This window comes from Ornithorhynchus anatinus, chromosome 11, assembly GCF_004115215.2.
Source record: "Ornithorhynchus anatinus isolate Pmale09 chromosome 11, mOrnAna1.pri.v4, whole genome shotgun sequence".
Taxonomy (NCBI): Eukaryota; Metazoa; Chordata; class Mammalia; order Monotremata; family Ornithorhynchidae; genus Ornithorhynchus; species Ornithorhynchus anatinus.
In genome coordinates this window covers 41,631,236-41,641,187 of record NC_041738.1, presented here as the reverse complement: position 1 = coordinate 41,641,187, position 9,952 = coordinate 41,631,236, and the positions used below count along the sequence as shown (strand labels likewise).

Here is a 9,952-nt window from a genome sequence, read left to right as displayed (position 1 = left end):
TGCTAGTTCCGGGTCCGGGGGTTGTGGGGGCGGTGGGGGAGGGTGGCAGCAGGAAAGAGTGGCACGCTCTCTCACTCACACACACGTACACACTCTCACGTGTGGGTGTGCCTCCAGCCTACCTGACCAGAGTGCCTAGGGCCAGGGGTAATCTGAGAGGGTGACTTTCTGCCCCAGATCACTGCCCTGGCCATCCCTGGGGCAGAGCTGTTCTGAAGGGGAGGCTCCCTCAGCCCTCAGTCCTGCCCGGGGTAGCAGCAGGAAGCTCAGCTGTACAGGAGGAAGCAGAGCCTGGGGCAGGAGGCCAGGGCAGGGTTGATGGGGAGGTGATGACCAGGGCAGCGTCAGATGAGCGAGCACCTCCCTCAACCCGGCCCAGGGCAGTGGCAGGGAGGTGGGCCTTACAGGAGGAAGCGGGGCCTGGGAGGAGTTTCCATGAAAGGTTTATCCAAACCTGAAGGGGGAAAGGGCAGGAGCCGAGTCCACCACGCGGGCCCAGGCTGACGGAGGCGGCTGGGATGATCGAGTCCGAGCATCCGCTGTCCACACTGTCCCGGGGGAGGCCGGGCCCAGTCCCGCCTGCCCGCAGCCGTAGAAGTGGCCCGGGTCCGGTCCGGGCAGCCTCTCCCCGCCGGACCCCAGGGTCACGGGAGCTGTGTGTCCTCAGAGTCCAGAAGAGCTGCCCTGAGCTTGGAGGCGCGGGGCTAGCGGCTAGGTGTGGGTCGGCCCGTGCGAGGATGGGAGCCTGGGTCCCGGGGGCGCCCCGTGGAGTTGGGGGAAGGCCCCGGCTCCCAGCATTCTCCGGGTGGTGGCGGCGAGGCGGGCGTACTGCTCCGGGGTGGGGGGCAAGAGCAGGGGCACGTGGTCCTGGAGGCTGCCGCCACGGCGGAGGCGACGAGACAGGAAGAGTGGAGAGCGGCGCTGCCCTTCCCCATCCTTGAGGGACTCGGGCAAGCCCTTGCCCCGGCTCTCGGGCAGCAGCATGATGCTGAGCATGGAGAGGATGGCGAAGGAGGCGAACACCACGTGGTGCAGGAAGAAGCCATGGTGGTTGTGGATGTCCATGATGGGGGCCGCCGCCTGGCCCAGGAAACTCGCCGCCATGATGAGGCCCAGCCCGGCGCCTCTGCAAGGAAGGAGGGGGTGAGGGCAGGCGAGGGCGGGAGGGAGGAGAAGGAGGGGCAGGAGGGAGGGGAGCAGGGGGCGGATGTAGAATAGTAATAATAATAATTACTATGTGCCAAGCTCTGTTCTAAGCACTAGGTTAGACACAAGTTAATCAGGTTGGACAGAGTCCCCGTCCCACATGGGGCTCAGAGTCTTAATCTCCATTTTACAGATGAGGTAATTGAGGCCCAGAGAAGTTAAGTGTCTCGCCCAGCCAGGGTCACACAGCAGACAAGTGACGGAGCCGGGATTAGAACCCAGTCAGATTAGAACTTCTGACTCCCAGGCCCGTGCTCTCTCCGCTAAGCCACGCTGCTTCCCTAGACGCAGTGTGGGCAAGGAAGAGCAGTCCCAACCAGGGAAAGCTGACCGGGGGGTGGCGGGGAGGGTCATAACTGGAGCTGAAGGCCTTCTTTGGGCAGAAGGGAAGCAGAAGGTGTTGGGGAAGGCCCCGGCCTCAGGGTCCCTACGGGAGCCCCCAGCTGCCAGGACACATAGCCTCTTTGCTGCTTTTCTTGGGGTGGGGATGGGGGGAGGTGAGGGATGCTACCTGACCACGGTGGGAAGGACTTCGCTGGCATAGATACTGCTGAGCATGGAGATGGTGTAGGACGCCAGGAGACCAAGGATGGAGAGGAACAGGACGCTCCAGCCCTGCAGATCTGAAACCGAGACATCGAGACATCGAAAGGGGGAAGGGCAGGAGGGCACACGGTAGGCAGTTAATAAATACTATCATTCGATTGACTGCTCAGTCTCTCTCTCTTTCCCTTCCTTCTCCTATTATCGTCCCCAAAGCACCCAGATTCACCCTAACGGATGTGGGAGGAGCCGTTTGGAATAAGACCAGCCCCTGCCTCAAGGGCCTCCCAAGAGCTGCCTAATGGGAGTGGGGCCACCAGACCAAAGGCCCCATTGTGTTGAGCTCCACAACGTAGGTGCCAGCCCCAGGCCACAGTGCTACCCATGGGGGAAGAACGGTAATCCAGACAGACCTCAAGGAGGAAGAAGTGTGTTTTGGGCATCGCAGTGGAAACCAGAAAAGCTTGGGCAGCCGGGGGCGAGTCAAGGAGGAGGAAAAGGAGGAGGAAGGCCAAGATTGGAGAAACAGGTTATTCTGGTAGCAGTAGGCCAGGGTGTGAGTGAAGGGCGGACAGCAGGTTCCCCTTAGGCCTCTTTCTCCCCCTTCCCTTTGCTCGGAGCTTGGGCAGCGGGCGGGCACGCGGTGCCCTGCAGACTGACTGCTGGGAAACTCTGGCACAGGTGAGGACCACGAACTGGGGGTTCCCTCTGCCACTGGCTGCCTGGAACAGTCACAGCGGACCCAGTCCACGGTCCCTGTCCCCCTGGGTGAGGACCCCGAGAGGAGGGCAGCCTGGGGTCTCAGGGCAGGGGCAGACCCGTGCCTTAGGAGAAAGAGCAGTGGTCTGCGAGTCGGTGGACCCGGCCTCTAATCCTAGCTCCACCATTTACCTGCTGTGTGGCCTTGGGCAAGTCACAGCCTCTCTGTGCCTGTGTTCCACAATACCCGGTCTGCCGCCTCATTAGACTACGAGCTCCACACATGGCAGGGGCTGTCCCCGACCAAATTATCTTGTATCTACCTTAGCACTCAGCACAGTGCAGTGTTTTCTAGGCCCTCCCTCTGCAAAGGTGCACTGTACCCTTCCCGGGAGACCCAAGCACCAGGTGTGTCCGGACAGATCGACTCTACTGCCTCTCTAACCGTCCAGAGACCCCGAGGGGCCGGCCCGGCTCGAGCCCAGTCCAGCGGGTTCGGAGAGCACCTCCGCTTGGGCCGGGTATAGGAGAAACAGCCTGTGCGTCCCCAGGGGCCGAGGCAGCCCAAACCGTAGCCCCTGGGCAATGAGGGGATGACCAGGGCAGGGGAGGCCCGTACTTACACTGGGTGAGGGCGAGGAGCAGCAGCGAGGCCAGGCTGGTCAGGATGGTGCAGAGCAACCAGGATGGCGCGGCGCCCGAAGCGGCTCGGCGGTCAGGCCCAGGAAGAGGCAGGCGGCCGCCTCCAGCCCGGCCAACACGAAGTAGGTGAGGTAGAACTGCGGCCGGTACGGGGCCAGGTTTCGGGCAAAGCTGTGCCGGATGCCGCTGCCGATCAGCCTGGCCGCCCGTGAAGGAGGAGACACGGACCCCGCGGGTGGGGCGGGTCAGAATCACGGACCCCGAGCAACAGTTGGCAATCCCCGTGCACGCCTCCATACCCCGTCCGTGTCGTGTGGGGACCCGGCCCCGCACCTGTGCACACATCCACATACGCACCCCCAGCCCAGCCCCATGCCCTCCCCCACAGCCCGGTGCTTACGAGGTAAAGCCCAGGATGAGGCTGTTTCTCCCGATGACTCTGGTGCTCAGGACCTTGCAGATGGGCTGGTACTGGGGCTGGGACCACCGGGCCGAGAGCACATCCAGCTCTGTCGCCGCAGGCCCACGTGGCCGCCGGGGAGGAGGGAGGAGGGAGAGGCCGGGGGAAGGAGAAGAGGAGAAGAAGGGGGGCTCGCTACGCCGTCGCAAGGACCGAGGGCCTGGTCTGGCAACGGCAAACCAGACTTCTCACCCTTCCCCATCCTCCCTACCCGCTGCTCGGAGACTAGGAGAGACGCAGAGGCACGGAGAGATGCAGAGACAGGAAGAGACGCAGAGGCAGGGAGAGACGGAGCTTGACCTCTCTGGCTAATCCCCAGAATTCAAAAGCACGGGGAAGACGTCCTTAGTCCCTCTGCAGAGGTTGGGTCCAGCCTGGTACCCTCCTCCTCACACCGGACCAGACTCCTTCCTAGGTGGGTGGAGGGGGAGAGAGAGGGAAAGAAGAAAGGAAGACCAAGGTGTAGAGGAGTTTGCCCGTAGTCAAGGAGAGCAAAGAGGAGAGGTGCCGCCCACAGCCGGGGGGAGGTACAGGAGAGGTGCCACCCACAGCTGGGGAGAGCAGAGAGGAGACATGTCTTCCTGCAGCCCGGGGGGCACGGAGGAGAGGAGAGGTATCCACCCACAGCCGGGATGGGGACACAGCAGAGGACTGGTGTCCACCCGTGGTCGGAGGGACTGTGTGTACGTGTGGAGGAGAGGCAGGAAACTCACCTGCAGCGAGGGCATCTTCCCCAGAAGGCTCCTCCTCTAGGCTGAGGCCACTGGACTTCGCAAACTGCCTCAGTATCTTCTTGGCCCTGGCTGGTTGCTGGGTGGCCAGGAGCCAGCGGGGCGACTCCGGGAACAGGGCCGGGGGCCTGCGACAAACCCAACCATTAGAGGTCCGGCCCCTTCCCCGAGTCCTCTTGGTTGCCCCTTCCGGGGTCTGCTGGGCCCAGGCGCCCGGGGCCTTGCCCTGAAGGGGCAGCGAGCATAAGGCCCTGACTACCGCCGAGCTTCTCCCCTCCCTCCGGCCCTGCCTACCCGACCGCCCGAGGGGCTTCGGCAGACACAGCTCCCGGAAGGAGGGGCCCGGAGTCCCTCTGCGGCCCTCCCCCACCCCCAGAATATCCTGGTGCTGCCCTCGACAATCTGCAGAGCTCGAAGGTCAATAGGCTGGAGGGGCCTGAGCTGCCCAACTCTGACCCATGACGGTGGAGTGGGAGGAGGAGCAGGAGAAGAGAAGGAGGAACGGGGGCGGGGGGAGGAGGAGGGGGAGGACCGACTCCTCCCTGCACCCAGGATCCCACCCAGAGGCCCACAGGAAGGACATGGCCAGAACTGGGCCCCCCAAGCTCCCCGCTGCCCGGTCGCCTCTGACTGACCCCCAGAAGAAGAGCAGCAGGGCCAGGAGCAGGGTGACGAGACCCTGCAGGAGCCTCCAGTCCTTGCACAGCAGGGCCAGGCCAGGCAGCAGCAGCTTCCCCGCCACCCAGAACAGGCCGGCCACCACGGTCACCCCCAGGCGGTGAGGGGGGTCGCACAGCTCCAGTCCTACATTGGGGAGGAGGGGGAGTCAGGAGGTCACTGGGGCTCCCCACTTCCCTCTCCAGGGACCTCCAGGGTCTGCCAGCCCACCCCTCTTCAGAGACCGGCGCCTCCACAGGCAGCTGCCTGGGGGCATGAGTGACCTCTCCTCCCTCCCACCCACACACTCAGCCAGCAAGAGCGGGCACTGACCACATCCCTGCCCCCTCTCCAGCCAGGAATGCCCGTTTCCCGCCTTGTGCAAACACTCTTGGCCTCAGGACAAACAGCCTCCGCTCCCAAGGCTCTGACCCAGCCAGATCGCCCAGGCCCCCGGGGAAGGGATCCTCCCCTTTGCCCACCCCGCCAGAGCCTCTCTCAAACTGCCCCCCACCGCCCCACCCCTCTGCAACCTCTCCCTGCCCACGCTTCCCACCATCAGGCCCTTCTCCCCATCCCCCACATCCTGGCCCATCGCAAAGATGGCACTTCTCCAGGCACTCGGTGGGCCCTCTCGCTGGCAAGGTCCTCCCCCGGCCCCCCGCAACTGTGACCCCGCCGACTTCCACGGTCCAGTCGAGGCTTCGAGCAGAAAGACCGGGACCAGTGGGGCGATGCGGCCTGCGGCCGAGGGAGCCAGGACTGGGAGACCCCACCACCAGGAGCTGCCCCTGCCCAGCCGGGACCCCCGGGTGCCTCCTGCAAGAAGCCGGAACTGAAGACCCGCCCCACGCCCTCCCCGCCCCCGACACCACCCCTGCCTGCACACTCACGTGCCACATAGAGGGAGAGGAAGGCGCCCGCCAGCGCAGCACCATGAAGCAGCCGCAGGGACAGCAGCATGACGTAGTCCATGGCCAACGCCACGCCTGCGCCCAGCAGCGTGGACAGTAGCAGGCAGGTCACAAATACAGCACGGCGGCCAAACCTGTGGATGGGAGGCACGGGGAGTTGCGGAGGCTCGTGGAGACTAAGGGAGGCTCCGGGGGTGAGGATGGGGGTGGCTCGGGGGGTGGGGTGGGGGGAGGAGACCGGGCTCAGGAAGCCGCACAGGCTGGCAGAGGTTAGAAGGAAGCAATAACTCAGACACACCCGTGTCCCCGTCCCTTCCCCCAGGCAGGCCGCACACATGGGCAAATGCCAACCCCCGGGGGAGCGCCGCCCATCACGTCGGCCCGGGAGGGACCCGGGCCGGGCCGCAGGGCGTCGGTGCGACGGAAAGTCCGGTCCGGCGGGCGGCCCTCACCTGTCACAGGCGGAGCCCAGGCCCAGGCAGCCCAGCAGCCAGCCCAGCAGATAGGTGGTCTGCTCCAGCGGCACCTTCCAGCCATCAGCGCACACCAGGTCCCACTGCAGGACGACACCCAGAGACGGTCACCCGCGGGCCCCCAACCGGCCGGGCCCCCTCGCCCTCCAGGACCCCCAGGCCCCTCCGCACCCCGACCGCTGGGATGGCCGGAGCTCCCGGCCGGGGGACGGCACAGGGATGCCAGTAGCCCCTCCCCCTGACCCTCCCCACCCCCCAGACTTCTCTGATCCAGTTGGTGGCCCTGGGGCTGCTCCTGAGGGGCTGGAGGATGGAGAGACCTTGGGAGAGGCCCAGCCACACTCCGGGCTCTGACTGTCCACAGGCAGGCTGGAGCCAAATGCCGCAGGTTCCCCGTTCCCTCCGCGGTCCGCACCAGGGACCCCTCCCGGGGTGGGGGCTGGGGCAGCCCAGAGGCCCGGATCAGTGCGGCCCAAAGGAGGGCGGCTCCAGGCCCCAGCGAGCAGAACCATGGGGGCAGAGTGGGGGAAGGGAAAGGGGGTAGTGAGGGGCATCGCCCCCGCGCCATCTTCTCTGGGCAACCTTGACGTCGAGCTGGGCCCGGCCCTGTAGGGGGTGGCCCGAGGACCCCGGCAAGCGCACTCTCGGTTACCGCACTCTAACACGGTTTGCCGCTCGGGGGGGGGGGGGGGGGGAGCCCCAACTTTCCACTGAGACGGATGGAGAGAGGGGCCCGTGCCTGCACCCAGAGAGCCCCGGGGCCGGCCCAGGCCGGCCCGGAGTTCCCATCTCAGGCTGCGACAAGTCCGCCCCTCTCCCACGCGGCCACGGCCGCCCCCGGCCCAGGCACATCCAAGAGGCCTTCCCACCCCACACACGGAGATTTCCCCGGGGCCCTGCCCCGCCTCTTCGTTCACGTACTTGGATCTGTTCCCCTTAAGCACCCCAACCCCAGCCCCACAGTCCCTCTAGATTGTGACCTCGTTGTGGGCAGGGATTGTCACTCTTTACTGCTGTGCCGTACTCTTCCAAACGCTTAGTACAGTGCTCTGCACACAGTAAGCACTTAATAAATACGAATCGAGTGAATGAATGAACGTCCATATTCGGATGCTCTGCCATTTCCCCGATCTTCAAGGCCTGGCTCCTCCTCTGGACTGAAAGCCCCCTGAGGGCAACACCAGCTCTATTGCACTGTATTCTTCCCAAGCGTACTGTACTCTGGACACGTTGTACACTGTACTCTGTACATCGTATTCTGTACACTTTGCACACAGTAACTGCTCAACAAATAGCAATGACCGATTGATTTGGCTCCCCATTCTCTCTTCTCCTGCTAGGGTCCCCAACTTCATGGGAGAAGGAGGACCGAGGGCCGGGGGAAGGGCAGGAGAGGAAGAGTGTGAGAGCGGTGGCAGAAAGCAGAGTGTCTGGCTCCTGTCCAGGCTTCTGGGGTTCCGGGGCCCGGAGACCCAGAGAGGGAGGTGGGAGGGCGAACGGCCAGGGCTCCAGTTACTGGGGGCAGGGAGACGGGAAGAGAGGATAAGGAGAGGGGGTGGGGGGGAGAAGGATCCACAACCTGGCAGGGATCTGGTGCGATGGGGTCGGCGGAGCCCCTCCCACCGCTGCGGGGACCCCAGGGACCCCCATTACGGCCCCCTTAAGGGTAGAAGCAGCATGGCGTAGCGGACAGAGCACCGGCCTGAGAGTCAGCAGGTCATGGGCTCTAATCCGGGCTCTGCCACTTGTCTGCTGTGTGACCTCAGGCGGGTCACTTCGCGTCTCTGGGCTTCAGTTACCTCAACTGCAAAATGGGGATTAAGATTGTGAGCCCTTCGTGGGACAGGGACCGTGTCCAACCTGATTTGCTCGGATCCATCCCGAGGCTTAGTACACCGTTCGGCACATAGTAAGGGCTTAACAAGTACCATAATCATAATGATAACAATAATAAAAGGGTGGTGAGGACGACGACCCCCAGCCTGGCTGACCCCAGCCCCCTCCCACAGCTTAAGCAAGTCGCCCCGACCCCAGGCCCCCCTCCTCCCCGGCCCCGGTGCTGCTGGACCTCAGACCCTCCGTAGCCCCCAAGCCGTTCCCACCGCCAGACTGCCAGAAAGCCCAGGTGGGGGTGGGACCTTCTCTGCTCCCCACTGCCTGAAGGCCGAGGGTCAGGGGTCCTGGAACCCGGGCCCGAGAGTCAGAAGGGCTTGGGTTCTAATCCCCCCTCCGCCACTTGTCTGCTGGGTGACCTTGGCAAATCGCTTCACTTTTCTGGGCCTCAGTTCCCTCATCTGTAAAATGGGGACTGAGACGGCGAGCCCCCCCCCCCCCCAGGGACGGGGCCTGTGTCCAACCCGATTTGCTTGTAACCACCCCAGGGCTTAGTAGCACAGTGCCTGGCACATAGCAAGCAGCGTGGCTCAGTGGAAACGTCGTGGGCTTGGGAGTCAGAGGTCACGGGTTCTAATCCCCGCTCCGCTGCCAGTCAGCTGTGTGACCTCGGGCAAGTCACTTAACTTCCCTGTGCCTCAGTGACCTCATCTGCCAAATGGGGGTTAAAACTGTGAGCCCCACGTGGGACGACCTGATCACCTTGCCTCCCCCAGCGTTCAGAACAGTGCTTTGCACACAGTACGCGCTTAAACAAATCCCACCATTGATTCTGATTCTAGTAAGCGCTCGGCTCAGTGGAGAGCGCCCGAGCTTGGGAGTCAGAGGTCACGGGTTCTAATCCCGGCTCTGCCACTTGTCAGCTGGGTGACTGTGGGCAAGTCACTTCACTTCCCCGTGCCTCAGTGGCCTCATCTGTAAAGTGGGGCCCGTGGGCCTCACGTGGGCCCACCCGATTCCCCTGTATCTCCCCCAGCGCTTAGGACAGTGCCCTGCACGGAGTAAGCGCTTACCAGAGGCCAACGTTATCATTAACGAGTGCCATCGTTATTGTAATTAGTCTAATTACCTGGGTGACGGGGCTGCTGAGGAGGCCGGCGGCGGGGAGGGCGTAGTCCCAGCCGCGGGTGCAGGGGCCGGTGCCGTTGGGGGTGGCGGGGGTCCCGGCGGTGGCGGCGGGGTAACGGTAGAGCAGGCAGCGGGTCCAGCCCGCTTCGGGCGGGGGTCGGCGCGGGACGCTGGCGTTGAGCAGGGCGGGAGGGGGAAGGGCCCGGAGGGCGGCGGGGAGCAGGGCCGGGTCGGGCCGGCAGTGGTGGTCGGGCAGCGCCGTGAACAGCAGCTCCGAGCTCAGCGCCAGCGCCAGCGCCACGTTGGGCAGCCAGCTGGCACACCGCACCAGACGAGCGCGGCCGCCCAACCCGCCCGACGCCCGCTGCACCACCACGTCGAAGTCCATGGGGCCGGGGCAGCGGGAAGGCAGGGGGCAGCGGTGGCGGAACGAGGAGGAGGAGCAGGAGCAGCAGGAGGAGGAGCAGGAGGAGGAGCAGGTGGAGCAGGAGGAGGAGCAGGTGGAGCAGGAGGAGGAGCAGGAGCAGAAGCAGGAGGAGGAGCAAGAGCAGGAGGAGCAGGTGGAGCAGGAGCAGAAGCAGGAGGAGGAGCAAGAGCAGGAGGAGCAGCAGCAGGAGGAGGAGGAGCAGGAGGAGGAACAAGAGGAGGAAGGCGAGGGCCGGGGCC

The 9,952-nt window shown here is 64.7% G+C and overlaps 1 protein-coding gene across 1 annotated transcript; it reads right to left on the bottom strand.

Annotated features, from left to right (window-relative positions):
- Window positions 1-426: 426 nt before the first annotated feature.
- On the bottom strand, window positions 427-9,743 carry SLC22A31 (solute carrier family 22 member 31). Its single transcript, XM_029076157.2, is given in 10 exon segments — window positions 427-1,126; window positions 1,718-1,829; window positions 3,072-3,153; window positions 3,156-3,288; window positions 3,491-3,599; window positions 4,264-4,409; window positions 4,917-5,085; window positions 5,832-5,986; window positions 6,305-6,408; window positions 9,288-9,743. Coding segments are annotated over 10 exon segments (1,812 nt in total). The 5' UTR covers window positions 9,675-9,743; the 3' UTR covers window positions 427-711.
- Window positions 9,744-9,952: the final 209 nt, after the last annotated feature.